At 47.0% G+C, this 18,212-nt stretch overlaps 1 protein-coding gene across 4 annotated transcripts in view; it reads left to right on the top strand.

Annotated features, from left to right (window-relative positions):
* Window positions 1-3,342: 3,342 nt before the first annotated feature.
* The window catches only part of LOC142010272 (uncharacterized), an 80,182-nt gene continuing 65,312 nt past the window's right edge, over window positions 3,343-18,212 (top strand). For all 4 annotated transcript variants that reach the window (XR_012644751.1, XR_012644750.1, XM_074988572.1 and 1 more), the window contains exon 1: window positions 3,343-4,009. Coding sequence is in view for 2 of the 4 variants with exons in the window: in XM_074988572.1 (XP_074844673.1) it covers window positions 3,905-4,009 (105 nt within the window). In the remaining 2 variants the exon portion in view is untranslated. The remainder of the gene's footprint in view (window positions 4,010-18,212) is intronic.

The raw sequence follows: 18,212 nt of genomic DNA, 5'->3' as shown, positions 1-18,212 counted from the left end.
CATCATTCACCATTTTGTTGTGTTTCCTTTGTGCAGCCAGATAGAACTAACTTTGACTGAGTTTCACTTTGAGATTTAGCTTTGGTGTGAACCCAATATTCAAAACAAAACTCATGGGAAGAGAAACCCACAAGAATCAAACCCAAAGCAAACGCTCATACGAAATGTGGGAAATGAAACCACTGAATTCTGCAAAACTCCAGCTCTATGATCCTTCTTTGCACAACAGGTTAGGTTGCAGTCTGATATAATGTTTAGAGCATGCACCCAAGAGCCAGGACTCCCAGCCTCTGTAGCTGGATCTGCCACTGATTTCTGGTGTGACCTTCAAGAAGTCACTTACCCTCTCTGTCCCTCTGTTTTCTCCTTCGGGGAGGATGCACTACTTACCCACCCCTGGAAAATATTTTGCAATCTTTATAGGAAAGCTGCTATGTTCAAATTTCGCAACCCTACTCAACTTGATGTACGAAATCCCACAAGCCCTTGAGGGCTGCCTCTGGGAGCATGTGTGTGGTGGGACCACTTGTGCAAGTATGAGCTGCTCACTGTGAATGAGATGTACTGTTCAACGCAAGTACAAACTGGGCTTGCTCATGTGAGCCTGTGCTAGTCAGTGTTAGTAATCACTGCAGAATCAGGTCCTGTCTCAATACAAAGTGTAATTATTGGTCTGTCTCACGTTTCAGGCACAATCGTAAACTTTCATGATCATTTGCTGTCGTGTGCTCTGCTAGCAGCACCAACCCAGGAACCGTGTGAGATACCTCTGGTGCTGGACATGTCAGGTCACTCTCACAGCAGTCATTCTGCACTGTGGAGTCTAGGCAGGTTTAATCTGAGGTGTCAGCTGCTTGCCCATCAGATGGCAGGTTTTGTGACGGGCAGTGTGTTCTAGCTTGTTATTTTATTCCCTCTTCTTCCCTGAAGCAAATGAGTGGGCTCTAAACATGCCCCAGTTCTGATTCTTGGTAAGAAGTGTGAGCAAGCCTGGAATGGTCTGAGGAGTTGCTCAAATACAGGAAAGGGATCAAACCCTCTAGTTTTAGCTGACTGAGATTTATGGGTCGTATTTTACAGCCAATACGCCTTAGTTGGGCAAAGCTCCCACTTCTCCAGTGCTTGAATATGGCGTGAATAAAGGCCTTGGGAGCTAGCCCTGTGCAAACTTCTGCAGTGACACACACTGGAACAATGACAACCAAGCTGAAAGATCACTGAATTCTTGTGCATCAGGACATCTGTTTAGATCTAGCTGGGGGTAGGGATGCTTCCTTGCCCAACAGGATATAATATCATACAGCTTTGTGGAGGTTTTAAGGTTTCCTCTGGCATTTGGTATTAACCTGTCTTGTGGGCAAGATGTTGTATTAACTGGACCGGTGGTGTTGTCTAATATTCCCATACCATATTCCTGTGCACATGAAACACATATAGAGATACCTAGAAACTATCCTGAAATTTGCTCAGACATAGTTCTAGGGCCTGATTTTGATTTCACTTTGGTGTCATTTGGGAGTCAATGGAGAGACTTGGGGAAAATCCATTGAAACTGAAACAATCAGGCCTGTAGTCAGATGGAAGTGGACTACGCTCTGAGCACACTGTACCAGACACAGAAGCTGAAGTCCTCCACTCACAGCAACGTGTAAGGATGCACCATTGGAAGATGAAGAAGGTGTCTTCATGATGCAGGCTCAGGCGATGTGGTGGTTCAATAAGAAAAATAGCTTTCCTGGGTGGAACTCAGTCCCTTTCCTGCAAAGCTAAAACTTTCTTTCACTCCTCCACAGTCAGTCGATTAGCACTTTCTTGCCTTACCTTGTTACAGGAGTTTTGACTGAGAATAGAGAACTGACATTTTTAACCATGCTGACCTCCCTTGGCATTCCTACACTAGTTGTGACCTCTTTTGCCCAGGGACAGGTTCTGGAGAAAGGCTCAGTTGGCTTGCAAGCCGGGCAGTGGGGCCTTTCACCTATAAATGGAAGGCTCATATTCAGCGTAAATAGTAGTGATGGAAATAACTTTGTCATTACTGAAAGCCATGCTGAGGGATGCATGGTAGCCTCTCTGAAAGGAGGTGGGTGCCTGCTTCTTAGGTCAGAATAGCCAAGGCTTACTGGTACCATTTTTGTTCATGTTGTAAGCCAGGGTGAGGAGCATATGACTGCTGGAGCCTGAACCACCCCTCTTGCCCACAGAGGTGGCTGTTGCAGAGACATTGGCACCATGGCATGGGGAAAGTTTGTGCTGTCACTTCATGTACTGCACCTGCTCTGTGAAAAGCTTTGTCTCCACAGCTATCATTGCGATGCTTTTTCTAAAGGTGCCTGGGTGGCTGAGGGGTTAGCTGCAGATGGTTTTGCTGCTAGGTTCTGGGTCTGAACGTGACTTGGATGGATAGATTCCAGGAGGTCAGTTCTTGTGGCCATTTTTCTCTCTTTCTCCTATGTAAGTGGACTTATAACAAGGCCACTCAGTACCCATTAACTAGTAAGGTTTTATGTCACTGCCACTATGTGGGTGGAGTCAATCCGCTGATTCCATAAAGCCATCCTGACTGACATTCTCAAGACGAGACCCCTGCATCCCAACATGCTGGCGGCAGGGCTTATACCAGTCTGCGTGCTCATGTAACTACCCACAGGTGGGGCTTGCACCTGGGCCCGCTGGAGCTTCGGGCATGACTCTCTACAGTTTGAGCTAAAAGCCAGCTAGCCCTCAGCTAAGGCTCCAGAGGAGACTTGCTCTTTCCCTGTGTAAGTGATCTAGGTGCCCCTGCATATGACTGAACCACCCTTAGGTATTTGGGTTGCACACACACTGCCTCGTAATCTCAGTCTCTCCTTACTCCCAGAATAGACTCTGCTATAAGGGAAACCCAGACATTCTGTGTGCATTTGTGGAGGTTCAGAGAGCTAATGGGCTGCTTGGATTTCATTTCCCACCTTGTTTGTCAGGGGTCCCCACAGGGTAACAAGAACAGCACTATGATCCGGTCAAGCAGCCTGCGACAGCCTATGAAGGGGCAAGGGTAGCAGCAACCCATCTGGATCCTTTTGTGTATAATAGTCTTGTTTGAACCCCCCCAATAGAAATCCCCCTTTCCAAGGTTTACAGCGTGGGGGGAAGGGAGAAGGTTCGGGAGACTTGTTATCCTGCCACTCCAGGTCCCCTAAAGTGGGTTGGGGGAAGGGGTGACTCGTTGCCCCCTTCGATTTCCCTTTAACTGGAAGCCCCGCCCACTGAGATTCACGCAGTCCTCCTTGGCTGGCCAATGGGAGCCTTGGCTGGGTGTTCTGTTTGTTACAAGTTTCACGTTGCTGGAAGACACAGAGGCTGAGAGCGAGCGAGCAACCGAGAGTCAGTGTGTGCGTGTTAGGGCGCGTGGATGACGGGGGGAAGAGAGGCAAAGGAGGCGCGACAGAGCGAGCGAGAGAGGGAGGATGCCTGTCTGGAGCAGCAGGCATCAAGGCGCGAGAGAGGTGGCATATTAGACCATTACCATGAGCAGAGCCCAGGGCCTTTGCTAAAGGGCTTTTCCATCTCTTAATAAAAACCCTTCCACCCAATGTCTCCTGTCCCTTGCAGCGCCCTGCCGGCTGGGGCATCTCCATTCCTCCCGCAGCCTCCAGACAGAAGGGACGTTTAATTTTTTTTGTGTCGAAAAGGGATTTTTTTTATTTTGTTTTTTATTTTTTAACGCGAGGGCCAAAAGGCAGAGCGTGGAGGAGGAAGGGGAGGGGCAGTGGTGAAATCAGGGTAACCGAAGGCAGCTTGGCCCCCTTTGGCAGGTCTGTGTGTAGCTAGGGGGTGCGTGAAGGCGAGCTATTCTGAGCGCCTCCCGGCAAAGCTGCGGCAGCAGCAGCAGCTCAGCAGATGTAGATGTGTGCGTGTGTGCATGCTTAACCCTTTCTTTGCTCGCGGGATTTATACCATGCTGAGGACCCTAACCAAAAAGCTCAGGGACCAGAGTTTGAATGAGATCCAGCCTTTCCAGCTACAGGTAAGCAAAGCTCCCAGCATGTTATTTTCCTCCCCCTTTTGGCACGATGCAGCTTATTTAAATAGCAGGGGTAATAAAACTATTAACTCTCTGCATGCCCTGTGCTGGGTCAGTTGCCTTTCACCCTGCTGGGAGTGGGAGTCAGGGTTGGAATTGGCCTGTATTGAATTAATGTTGTTAAGACTTATTCGTATGAATGCAGGGCTGCCTTTGTCAATGCAGGATAAAACATGAAAGGATCGTGTGATGGAGAAACATATATATTGGTCTTTTAGCCTAGTGGTATTTTAATAAGGTGCCTCTGAGTGGGGAGTTGCCTAGTACAGGGCTGTTTATCTCTGTATAGGTATCTAAACTCACACCTTTTTGATGTTGCAGAAGCACCTTCATGATCTCCGCCAGACTGGAGCCCCATTGTGGTAGGCTCTGTGTAAACAGAACTAGTCTGAGCTCTGGTCTCTTCTGTGTTTTTTGCTTCAGACCTGGAGTGTGCAGCCTGCCTCTCTTCACTGAGCTGAGGCTTTCTGAATCGTGCTTATTTCCTTGTTTAGTTTGTACAGGAAAACTAGGCACTGCAAGCTCAGAGCAATGTATATCCAAGCCACTCTGCAAAATGCCAAGAATTTATCAGCCATATGTTGTGGGAAAAAAAATGGAGCCATGGTGAGAGGAATGGAAGAAAAGTGCCAGGTTTTGCTCCAGGACTCTGTGGTGAATCCGCAGCAATCACTGCTGAAATCAGTGGAGCTTCACTGGTTTTGCATTGGTATTAATGAGAGCGAAATCTGCTCCCAAATCACAGGAGAGAGCAGGGAAAAGTAGTAGCCTTTTCCCTCTGGTCTGTGGATGGGGCATGTTAGCTACACCTTTGTAGAAGTAGGGTGACCAAAAGTGAGCACAGCCAGCAGTGCTGGAGGAAGCAAACACTCAACCTATGGAATGAAGGTTCATTCTGAATGAAGGTGCTCATTTAATTGTACTTTCCTCAACTGAGTCATGCAAAACAAATTAGCTAGATTTTAAAACGCATTAGTAGATGGTGCCTACGCTATGGGGCTGGGAGCTGTCTGAAAGCAAGTGACCTGCACCAATTTTCCTGATCATGTTTTCCATGCATAGGCAGAATAAATTTTGTTATGTGCACCAAGCTGTAGCATGTGCACCACCACTGCAAACACATATGTCTACACGTGCCCCAAACTTTGAAATGGCCATGCAAATGGCCATTTCGAAGTTTACTAATGAAGCGCTGAAATGCATATTCAGCGCTTCATTAGCATGCGGGCGGCAGCCGCGCTTCGAAATTGACGCTCCTTGCCGCCGCGCGGCGCGTCCAGACGGGGCTCCTTTTCGAAAGGATGCTGCCTACTTCGAAGTCCCCTTATTCCCATGAGCTCATTGGAATAAGGGGACTTCGAAGTAGGCGGCGTCCTTTCGAAAAGGAGCCCCGTCTGGACGCGCCGCGCGGCGGCAAGGAGCGTCAATTTCGAAGCGCGGCTGCCGCCCGCATGCTAATGAAGCGCTGAATATGCATTTCAGCGCTTCATTAGTAAACTTCGAAATGGCCATTTGCATGGCCATTTCGAAGTTTGGGGCACGTGTAGACACAGCCGTTGTCAGCTGTAAGGGCTATGCCAATGAGCTGCACAGCACCTGACACTCCTGGGCATCTGTCCTAGTGCTCAGCTTTTAGGGAACCCTGGCACCTACCCACCCAAGCTGAGACCCTGCATTCCCATCCTGCTCATTCAAACTCCCAGACTGGGGGCGGGGGGGTTGGCTGCAAAATAATAAAACTAATAAAAATAACATTTGTGCAGGGCCAACAGACCTGGCTCATTGGGGCAAAGAATTAAACCTGAAACCTTATGGGCTAAAGCCCTGTGCTCTGCCACATGAGCTAAGAGCCAGCTGGTTCTCAGCCAAGCTTATAGAGCAGACTTCACTCTACTTCATATGTGGTCCCAGTGCCCTGCGGGTTAGGTTTGTAAAGGGGCAAAACTCCCCTAGAAATGGGTTACAAGGAGGGGAGTGCAGGTTTGGGAATCACGGGGAGAGCTCAGACAATGGGGACTGACAAGGATTCCTCAGAGACTTTTGAGCCTGAGTGTGACCTGATAACGCACGGTTGCGGGTGGCTCCCCGTGCGGAGGGAGGCTGGGGGGCTGCCAGGGAGAGACAAGGCTTCAGTGCAGCTATAGCTTTACGAGCAAACAGGCAGCGGCAGGGGAGAGACCGGTGTGGAAGTGAGGGGGAGAATAAAGCCCCTTGTGCTCTCCACCCGGGCTGCGCACACGCAGTGGGGGGAGGGCTCACCCCCTGGGGAACTGTTACCCCCCTTTGGTCTCTCCCTGAAGGTGGGGAACTACAGAAAAGCGGCCCCCCAGCTGCTGCCAGCATCTCCGCTCAGCTCACTGACCTCACCCCCTGCCCCAGGCTGGTTCATTTCTGCCCCCACGCCTCCCCGCTGCGAGTTGCCCCTGGAACACTTGGTAACGTGTGTGCAGCTAGGACAGCCGGCTGTGACGCCTGGTAAGTGTAAGAGTTAGGGCAGCAACTACACCTGCGCTTACTGAGCATGCCCAGTTCGGCTGAGCATGCTTAGTACACCCGAGGTGGCACATGCCAAGGGGTGGGGTCAATGCAGTGGTCTTCAGTGGGGACTTTTGTGCGGCTTGCACAAGGGCAGATTGCAGCATGCACGTGTGTTCCTGCAGAGTTGCTCTGACTAGGTGGTTGGCTACTTTCTGAGAAGTGGGGCTGATATTTCCTTAGCCATCTGTGTCCTGTTCACTTCCAGGCTGGTTGGTAGATTCTGTTGCTCAAGAGGGGAGGGGTTGTTTAGAAGTGGTAGAGGCATTATTTTAGATTGTGGTGATTGATCCCGTGCAGGGCAAGTGCTGGGAACGGGTAGTGCACAGTACTATTTCTTTGGGTCTTGTGACTCTGGCTGCCTTTTGTTTTGTTTCTTTCTTACTGAGCCTTGAATTATAAAATCTGGAGGGTTTGTGGGATTACAAATGAGTTATTGAGAACCACCAGGGTCCTATATGCTTTCCGAATGCATCCCCAGAAACCTGCGCTGTAGGACATCAGCAGCCAATTTCATTTGCGCAAGTGCCAAGTCCTGCAGAGCAAACAAGTGAGTTGCATTTCTGAAGACCTATCGATACAGCCTTTAAATCACAGTGTCTGTCCAAAGCCTGGCACTTCAACCCAAGCACGTGCCGCTGCAACCCCTGGAGTTGCTAGTACAATAGCTGGCACAAATGTGCCTGGGCATGAAGCCAGATGTTCCATACTGTAGGCTCAAATGTGCTTTATAGGTCACTGGGGACAACTTGGAGCTGAACCACTGCAGGGAGCTCTGGGTGGGATTCTACCTCAGGCCAGAAAGCCTTTCCCCATTGCTTTGTGGAGTTCACAGTACTATCCCTTGTGTGCCTGGCCAAATCTCCCAGTGACTGTTGACTTGGTACCAACAGAGACCTGTGGAGTACCTGTGCTTTGGAAAATAGTACCTAGTTTCTGTGGCCTGACATAGTCCCCCACCTGCTCCTTTACACACATTGGGAGCAACCAGTCACAAACTGGCCTGCTGAGCTCTGCATTTTTGGAGCACAAATCAGCATCCCCTCAGCCTCTCGACATACGTATTTTGCTGCATGATTGATGCGTGTATTATTGAGTTACATATACTCGCCCAAGGCAGTTTGGAAAGTCCTGTTGGCAGTGAAGTCGGTAGGAGTTCTGCCATTAATGGGAGAAGGATCAGGTCCACGGCCTTCAGATGAAGGATGAGTCAATCACTGTGAATAAAAGAAGATCTGACCTCCCAGCCAAAACCCAAACTGAGCAATTTCTTAGGTTTTTTTTTTTTAAATCTGGTTAGCTGCTTCCACCCACATAGTCATGCGCTTCTGCACTTCAGATGCTGGTTGGAAGTTCCTAATACCATGGAACAAGCTGTTCTTATATCTGTAGCATTCCTGGAAGCAGGCAGCATTGAAATCTTGCTACTCAGGCTGTTCTTCAGTGGATTTCCAGCCTGATTTTGCATACTGAAGAAGTATGGAAAGATTTTTAGATTGGCAGTCAAACTTGTGTGAGCTTCTCAGAGTAGAGCCTCTGAACAGTTTGTGGATCTCCTAAGGGTAGTGCATGTAATGAATGAGCTTATTGTGTTTAGTCATTTTGTTATTGTGGTTGGCCTCATTGAGCATTAGAACCTAATACCATAGCAGCTATTGGAATTACTGCTCTAGCTCATTCAGGTGCTGCTTGTGCTTTCAGCACTGGAGGCCCCACGTTCTACTAAAGATGGTGTCCGTATGCATGTGTTTATATGTTTGTAACACTGAGCCATCACACACAGCTTGACCTGTTGCCTTTGTAATTTGACCATATTTGCTAGGCTGTATCTACACTTGCATTGCTCTTTCAGAAGAGGAATACACATGAGGGAAATTGAAAATGCAATGAGGCAGTGATTTACATATCATGCTTCATTTGCATAATTTCTTTTCGGAAGAGATTTCTTGCAAAAGAGAGAAAGCAGTAAAGATGGGGCTCTTTTGGAAAATAAACACCATTTTAGAAAGAACCCCTCTTATTTTGTTTCAGGAAGAAGGGTTCTTTTGAAGATGGTGTTTATTTTTGAAAGAGTCCCGTCTACACTGCTCTTTCTCTTTTGAAAGAATGTAAATGAAGCCTGAGATATGTAAATCAGTGCCTTGTTTGCATTTTTGGTTCTCTCATTTGCATTCCTCTTTGGAAAGAGGAATGCAAATATAGACACAACTCTAGGGAGGAGGCCTAACTTGAATTCTGAAATTCAAAATCCTTCAAACCTTGGAGGAAAGTTAAAATCTAGAGGAAAAGCCAGATCTGAATCTTACAGTTCGGGACCCATCTTCAGTAACAACTGGCAGGCACATCTGCTCTAGAACAGACTTGGGAGGGAGGGAAAGGTGTCTTGGAGAGTGAAGAAAGGAGTTTAAACTAATGAACAGCATTCTTTTCAGATTTTCTAAGTGATGGTATCAGAGGGAATCATACCCTTCCAAGAGACCTGCTTTACAGTTTGGCTTCAACCAGGTCTCCAATATTGAACCCTTGAAGCCATTAGATGTCCAAATGAGTGCAATTATTTGTACCTCTTGTGATACACGCCAGCAAATGACCCCCCTGTTCTTTGCAAACAACTCCTGTCTCACACCTGACAAACTCATACAAGTACACTGCTTAGGGAGTAGTTATCCATTAAGAGAACATTTAAGGTCTCTGTTGAAAGATTGCAAATTATCAACATTCATAACCATAGTGTTACCTATGTACTGGTGGTATGTAAACAATAATGTAATTATATCAGTGCTTATGTCTGCATCATCTTACGGTTAAAAGGTGTCACCAGGGAGTGATACTATTTAGTGACAAATCTGTTTCATGCAGAACGGAATTGCTTCCCATCCCTGGTTAGCAGATGAGCAATACCAAGCTCAGTTGTCGTATCCCAGAACAGATAATGGAAAAACATCAGACAACTGCCATTTGGTGGGGAAAAAGGACCATTACTACAGACCAGGGGGTTGCCCTGCCTATGGCTAAAGACAAATTTTGTGTTTCAGTATATCACAGAGGCCAGAAGGAGTGGCACTTTGGATCCACTCATTGAGGAGACATCTTGTTGAGGTGGGGTGTTTACGTGCACATTTGGATCCTTGTTCCTGCAAAGCCAAGGTGCTCTGCAACAGACTGAATTATGCAGTGAAAGCCTAGTGTATTAGATGGGAAAGGTATCTATTAATAAGCAAAAGCCCAAGTTGGTATTTCTAATTTTGTTTTGCATTGTTTCCATGCCTCTCTTTTGTATCTAGTGGGATCATTATACTTTCTTAAATAAACCTTCCGTGGTTTCATTGCAAGTGCAGTATATTACACAAGTGGCAATGTAGGGGAAAGTGGTATACTGAGCCACAGAGGATCCGGGATTTCTGTGAATAGCCAGTTGTCAGGGGCTGGGAATAACAGGGAAATGCTTCAAGGGGAACACAGTGATTGAGGTGCTCCTCTTGTTAATCTGCAGGGCAAAGGCAGGACTGCTTAGCCCAGAGGAGAGCGCTTGAGTGGTTAATAAGCTGATGGCATTAAGGAGCTAATACCCAGTTACCATGGCTCAGGGTAAGCTTACCACTCACTGGAAGCAGAAGATAAGGTAACTTACAGTCCTGGATATGCAGAGAACCATCACACTCTGCATTGGAAACCATTTTTGGAAGAATTAGACCAAACCATAGAAAGCCATTTTGTTCCTATCACTGATATTTTTGCACTTGTGGTTACCTGTATCTGATTTATCCCATGGAGATAGGTATAACTTCACGGCGTATTTTTGGAAAATGGCTATGTCCAAATGAATTTACGTGTGCAGCTGCAGCAGTCTTTTGGCTACTTTTCACTTACACAGATCACCAGGTGCATTTTTTTGCATCTCTGGTTAACTGTTGTCACCCCTGCCTGCATATGTAGTTGGGGCAATTTGGGAGCTTTATGTTTAATGCTATATTTCAAGCTTGTCAAGGCAGGGGCTGCGTGTTCACTGCATGTCCATACAGTGTCGGTCAAGCTAAGGCCTTGATTTTTGTGCTTAGGGGCTGCTGCAGTGCAAAGAATCAATAATAGGTTGCAATACCTAGTCCAAGGTGGACAAAATTAATAGCTTTGATGCATCCAGTGTGGGGTTCTATCCAGTCACCTTTTATTGACTCCATCACAGTAATGAATAACTTTATTGACAGCACAGGAAATGTTGAATGACTGTAGTAGCAACACATTTAATATTATTTTAATCTGGAAATATTGAAGTGGTTCAGGATCTGCAGTACTAATTCTGTACGGTGTGAAGCCCTTTTTTGGGGTTAGGAGGATGAGAAGGGTGCCCACTGTTTAGCCCGTGAAAGGAAAGCAAACATGATTCTTTGCTGAATCTTATCACAACAGCAAACAGCCTCTCGTGACTGTTCAGAGCATATGTCAATAGCATGGTTTAAGTCCGTCAATAGTATGGTTTATTAAGTTAAGTAACCTCATCAATTGTTCCTTCATATATTTTCCACTGGCACCTGTAGCCAGAATCAGCCATGCAATTCTGCAGTGACCCTTTGGAGTTTCGATTGGTCCTGGCACGAAGCCATGGGTAGATTTTTTTTGGATCCTGGATGACGAATAATAATCATGATTCATTCTATTATTATTTTGTGTCTTGGATGAAAAAGGTTGAGTGTCACTGGTGGAATGGACTAAATATTGGTCTGGCACACAAGGATTTCAGACCCTGCTCTGATTCACAATTCTGTATTGCCATGAGCCATACTTAACTTCTCTAGCCCGTCCAGGTCAGAATTTGGCCCATCTCCATCTGTTTCCCCATCTGTAACATGAAGAAAATAGTATTTGCCGTCTAGCTCATTACCCGTGCTGAATGGGTTCCCTTACAAAGCACTGCATAAGTGCTCATGATTATTATTCATCAGGACAGAGTATTGGCTTTCTGATTTTTCTGCTGTTGCTGCAGTTGTGTGTGCCATCTATCCACTGGCCTCCCTTATGAAAGTCTTGCTCAGTGGAATTTATTTTCGTCTCTGTCTCTTAAGAAGGCTATTCCGCGTCCCTTTCTGTTTGCTGCTCTTCCCAGCACAAAGAATTCATTCGCTTAAGACTGTCAGGCTCTCTTTTAAAATTTGTTTGGAAGACTTTTTTTTCTTTCCTAACCACGGCTGTTAGCTTTTTGTTATTTTGGGTAGTTTCAATCTTCAGGAGTCAAGAAATAATTAAGGACCCAACTTTTAAGCAATGTGCCTAATTTTAAGTGTGTAAGGACACCACCTGATTTCAAATGAACTTGAGTCTGTGGTGGAATTGGGGCCTCAAATAACATCAGTAGGTTAAAATGAGATCTTTATTTGAGATATATATCCATATTGCAATGTTGCCAAGCCACAGTCACTCAAAATCATGGCTCAGGTTGTAAAAAGTCATGAGATTGGCTTAAAAATCATGAGACCTTGAACAATTTTGGTGGTGCTTCCAGGCTTTGAGGTTGTAGGGCTTATGTCTGCCAGCTTTTCTCCTCAGTCTTGAGGGCTATAAGCTTAAATAAAGAAAACCCCGAAACGGAAAGGCGAGACTTTCACATAATCTTTTGATTTCAGAAGATAGGAGAAAATTTCACACGTTGTGAGGCTTCTGACAACATGAGAAACCGGTGAAGCAACGTTGATTTATAACTGAGAAAGAGTCAACCTGTAGATTTTAAAAATAAATCTCCTTAGCTATGGGTCAAGAAAGGACCTCAGTTTATTGCATGTAATTTTTTTTTAAAAAGCTAATATATTTTACCCACATTTTAACGTCATTCATTTAATATCTGCATTACAGTGAAAATAGGCTCGTCCATTTAATCTGATTTATGATCCATTTTAGGCTGGATTCTCTTCCTGGATGCCAGGGAGCTGCTAACACACAGAGAAGTGCATCTAAAATGCACCACAAGCGTTCCAGGGGTTGCCCCAGGCCCTCCATCTGTGTTTAGCTTTGAACATTTCATATTTGCTGCTGGTCCAAGCAACCATCTCTTTTTTATTATTATTATTATTATTATTATTTTCCATTGTTTAAAAAGCTGAGCGTAAGTTAGCTTGGTGGTTTGAGCATTGCCGTGTTAAACCTGAGGTTGAGTGTGCAAGCCTTGAGGGGGGTATTTAAGGATCTGGTGCAAAAAGATATATTTTTTTTTAAAAATATGGGGGTGCTTGGTCCTGCCAACAAGAGGGCAGGGGACTGGACTTGATGACTTCTCAAAGGTCCCTTCCTGTTCTGTGACGTACATCCCTCTGATATCAAAAGCTGGTCATCGCTGTCGTTTTTAGCCTGGAACATGTTTGTCTGTGTGATGATTTCTCTTATCTGTGTTGGAGGTTATAGTTTACAGTTGCATACCTGGGCGTGAGGCAGAAGAGGAAACCTTTGAATGAAGGAATTTCCTCTCTCGAGATGGGAGTGCCAGCCTGCCAGCTCAACGCTGCAGCTGTGGGCAGGGGTGGTGGCGGGGGCGGAAGGAGTTGCGCTTGAACTGGAGGACAAAGAAATCCTCCTTTGCTTTTTCATCTCTTACTTATGGAACAAAGAGTTTGTTCCTGGTGACCGGCTTCAGTCATCTTCATTATCTGGAGGCGGTAACAAGGCAATGTGGCAACTAAGAATTAATAGTGCTGTTGGCCCCATGACCAGTGTTTTTTGGGGAGTGCTGTGCCGCTGCCAGATGTGTGTGCGCTATGGTGTGAGGGAGCCCACCTGGCAGATTGAGAGATCAACAGCTTCTGTGTACTCTTATTTTTTTTCTTGGTGACAAAGGCCACCACATCAACTGGTTCTGGTTGCAACACCTGTCAGTGGCCTTTCTGAATCAGCCTGCAGGGGTCGCTGTAGAGCAAGACAGCTCCTTTCCACTGTTTTGGCCTGCTTTGTTCCAGAGACCAGGCACGTTTTTTCATGCTCTCAAAATGTTCCCCTCCCTCTGCTAGCTGAAGTGAGCAAGGAGAGAAGCCCAGGGTTCCAGGACAGCTGAGTGGTAACAAGCTGTGAATTTTACTCTCGAGACATCTGAGCAGGTGGACCCAAGGTCTGATCCTGCACCGCAAGCCCAACATTCTTGGCTGTTTTGTCGGTGAAATGCAAGAGACCTGCTGTAAATCCCTAGAGGAAGGGGCACTTAAATCTGCTGGCCCTGAAAGGGTTAAACCAGGATTTGTTTGGGTTGCCTGAAACATAGGCACTGCTCCATACAATATACTGTTGCCAGCACGTGTATGCCTGGCCAATGTAGTTCCACCTGGGTGAGTAGCTATGACTGTCAGGCAGTATCTCCTGACAGAAGGAGCTTCTCGCCAGCTAACAACACCTCTCTTGGGGGCTGCAGGTGCCTCGGCTGGCTTTCTTGAGGAGGGGTCTGGGAGGCTCAGAAGGTATTCCCTTCATGCCAAGTACTGTTTGATTGTGTCTGTTTGCCCCAGAAGCTCCCAGGCCACTCCCAGTCAGTGTTCCCTGTAAGCTTAGTGCTTGGGCAGCCACCCAGGAGAGATTCAGATGCTTGACCACAGTGGCAGCATGTGTTTCTATGGGTGGTGTGCATCTGCACGGGCCTTGGTGCACACAACAAAATTTATTCCACCCATGGATGGAAAAAATTAGAGGAAACCTTGTTCTTGGGAGTCACTGAAAACTGTCAACTGAACTGGCCCCTTGCCAGCTGGTCCCTGCTTGGCACAAATCCTTAAGCAGTAGGCTAGGCTCAGAGTGTTGCTGCCTCTCTCAGAAGAGGGAGGCTTGTGTATTTAAAGTTTGACAGCTTCCCTCGTCTTCCTCTCTGACCTCAGATAGATCTGCGGATAGGACCATCTCAGCAGCACTCATCTCCCCACCCCACATTTGTGTGAGTTGAGGTGCGTACTGTGAACAGGTGTCACCCCTTCCCAGTCATCACTTGGCCTGACAGAATCTGGACTTAGGACTTCTCTAGGCACCACTCATCTCCTTTCCTCTCTCCCTAACTCATTTCCACTGCTAAAGTCGCCGTACACGCTTCTGCCAAGTTCCTTCCTCCACTAACCCTTTTCCTGCCCTCTTTGCTTCTGTGCTGCTGCCTCTGTGCTTGCATGATGAGGAGATAGTAAAGGAGGGAGTTTGTCTTCTGGGAAAATCCTTTAAAGGGGTTATCAGTCATGCAGAAATCTTTTGATAGCATCAGCAAAGGCATCAGCTTTGAGACACAAAGGTGGAGAGAATTGCTGTGTAGCACTGTCATGGGTGGCTTGCTGGAAGGCAGGGCTGTGGCAGGTGAGTTTGCTACGGGCTGGATTCGAGGGGTGGGTGTTGTGGAAGAAGTGTGTTGGAGGCCACCTACTTGTCTTGCAGGATGAAGTATGTGTGGGAAGCTTCACTGAAAAAGGAAAGACTAGAATCTCAGCACCGCCCAACTGTCCTCCTCCCCACGATAAATTGCTAGGTTCTGCCAGCCCTTCAGGCAGACAACATATGGTTGGCTTGAGGAGACAATATCCCTGCGTCTCATGGCCTTCAAATTCACTAGCTACAAGACCCCTGCGGTGTTCATCAACCTTCGCCCTGCCCAGCAGGAGGTGCCCAGCAGGGCAGGAAGAACTGGAAGGTTTTATGGCTCCAGGATGGCTGTCCTCCTCTCTCCATCTTGCTGTGGGTTCCCTGCCATGTGCCCGGCCTAGTGCATGGCCATTGCTCAAGGTGGAATGCAACCAGTCACTCTAGTCTTGTGGAGACCTCCTGTCTCATTTGCCATCATGCTGACTGCCTCCTCCCACTTGTGAGTCCGTAACATCCCAGGGGCAGCTACAGCCTCTGCTTGTCTAGAAAAAATAATACTGGGGAAACACTGCGCAGTTGTAACTGTCTCTTAATTCAGTCCAGCAGTGGGGAGGGAGATGAGCCAGCCATAGGGGCCCTGTCTGCCTGTGGGGTTTGTAGGATGCCCATCCTTGTAGTGCCTTTTGGAGGCACTGTAGAAGGAGTGAGCAAAACCATTGTGAAGAAGGAGAAAAAAGCAAGCAGTCCTGAAGCCCCTTTAAGACTAACAATTTTATTCATTGTGTAATGAGCTTTAGTGGATAAGACCCACTTCATCAGATTCTGGAGGAGAAATGAGAAAACATAGGATATAGAGATATAGCCTATGTTTTCTCATTTTTGCTCCAGAATCTGTTGGAGTGGGTTTTACCCACAAAACCTAATACATTTGCTAGTCATTAAGGTGCTACAGGACGGCTTGTGTGTTTTTTTTTTTTTTTTTGGTGAAGCTACAGACTAGCCTGGTTACCCCACTGAGACTATTTTGAACGAGGTGAGAACTGACTGAAATCTAAGCTGGGACAGGGCAGGAACGCGTTCTTCATAGATAATGCAGCCAACAGCAGGACTTGATCTCTGTTCCTCTCTGATGGGTTCGTTTTTGCCCACTGCAGCCACTGAGATTAGCTCAGTTAAGCCTCTTTTTAGGACAGGCGCCTGGGGCCTTCGTTTAGTCGTGACTGGAGAGCTGGGACTGAGCTAAGCCTACGTAGCAAGGAGCTCGGAGGCTGGAAGCACCAAGTGAGTTGTCCTAGAAAGCCAGCATTTCAGACTTGGCCTGCTCTCCTAGGTGCATCAGGAGTGAGGTCTTGGGTCTTGCACACGTACATATTGCAATCCAGGGGTGGGGGAGGAGTGTTTGTAGCAAACCCGGATGCCTCTGACACTTACCATCATCCGTTTGGATGGAACAAGCTGCAGCTTGAGGCAAGGCAGGAGTTTTTCAGTTTGGAGCGGGAGAGTGAACAAGCGAAACTGAGGATGATTTGCAGTTAATCCCCTACTCCTCTGGCCACAAGGACATTTTGTTTCACCAAGGTGTTTACGCAGCTCTGGCTTCCCGCTGAGACAAAGTGTGCTTCAGGTGGAATCCTGGAGACAGCTGGAGCGGATCGCTGATTCCGCACTTGTGTGTGCACGCCCACTTTCCCAGCCTGTCTCTCCTGAATGCCCTCACGCATGCCCAGCGGTGTTCTCACACGTGCTAGTGTGCAGAGACGCAGTGCTCGCAAGCAGGGAGAGGCACGCGCGTGCGCGCGCAAACCCCCCCCCCCCCAAGCACATATCTTTGCTCTCACTCCCCAACGCTCGTGTTCCCACACAACAGCCAGACCTCTATTCTTGCACCGAGACGCACTCCCAGATGTACTGACTTTCACCGTCACAGGTGTGTACCGACAAACTGCCGTACACACACAGACTTTGTGTACACATCTGGCGTCACACACCACCCCGTGATCTTGGAAACACTGAGGGTTTGAGTATGTGATTTAGAGACTCCCCCATTCTCACTAGTTTCACACACACAGGCAAACGCCATTTGTTGTGTAGTGACTGAAGTGGGGAAAAGGGATAATTGACCTTTTTGGCACATACGAGGTTTTCCATCACCTCAGAATCACCGTTGTGTTTGTGGTGCAGACAACTCATTGATGGATTCTGCCACATAATGTGAAGGATTGTTTGGACAGAGGTTAAATAATAAAAAGTATGGGTCATTGAAGGGTAGGGGCATGTGGCTCATATTGTGTATAAGGGAGTACCTAGGAGAGCAAAGTACTATGGGTAAAGGTCAGGAGGAGCCGGGGAAGAGAATCTGTTCTCTACTGTTTAGAGCAGGGGTCAGCAACATTTCCAAGGCAGAGTGCCAAAATTTGACCTTTTGACCTCTATGTAGGGTCTAAGTGCCAGTGATACTTTATGAAGTCCCTAATAGTTACAACAGCTCATTATTACATGAATTAAGATGCAGATCTTTGCTGGTTAGGTGGTGGTTGGTAGTAATAGCTGGGCTTTTGTTAATCCACTGGCAGTACCCCGTGAGAGGGGTAGCCGTGTTAGTCTGTATCAGTAAAAACAACGAGAAGTCCTGCGGCACTGTGTAGACTAACAGATTTATTGGAGCATAAGCTTTTGTGGGCAAAGACTCACTTCATCAGATGGCTTTCAGCAAGCTCCCTGTCTGCCTGGAGGAGGAGGAAGTGTGGGGCTGATCTCCCACCTTGCATGCCAATGAAAATCAGCTCACATGCCACTCTTGACAGGCATGGCAAGGGTTGCTGACCTCTGATTTAGAGATTGCGTGTGCCCTGAAACATGAATGTAAAAGGTCTGTGTAAATTTTACTGTAATACTGGAAATTCTTGTCCTTATAAATGTCCAACGCCCCCTTTTTCACTTTTGCTAACCTCTTGGTCTTGGCACTGTCTGGTGGCAATGCATTGCACAGGCTAATTGTTTTCTATGTGGAAAAATATTCAAAAACATGAAAGCAGCCCATCTGTTGAGGTTGAGGCACATTTCTTGGGCATGGTGCAGGGGATGCTTCACTGCTGCTTGTCTGTGCGGTATCACTTCTGGAGATGAATGGAGGACCTCTGTTTCCTGAGCTGCTAGTCTGGTGCCTTTTAGCTGCACTCATGTTTTAGAACAGCAGAACTGAAAACCAAGATATGATTTAAGGTGTGAACAGGTTTATTAATAAAAAGAGAAAGTGGAAGTGCTAAATGCAGGTGTAGCTTGGCTTTGGAGGTGCATAGTATTTGTC

This window comes from Carettochelys insculpta, chromosome 3 (genome assembly GCF_033958435.1).
Source record: "Carettochelys insculpta isolate YL-2023 chromosome 3, ASM3395843v1, whole genome shotgun sequence".
NCBI classification, from domain to species: domain Eukaryota; kingdom Metazoa; phylum Chordata; order Testudines; family Carettochelyidae; genus Carettochelys; species Carettochelys insculpta.
Note: the sequence above shows the minus strand (reverse complement) of the source record. Positions and strands in the feature narration are given on the sequence as shown.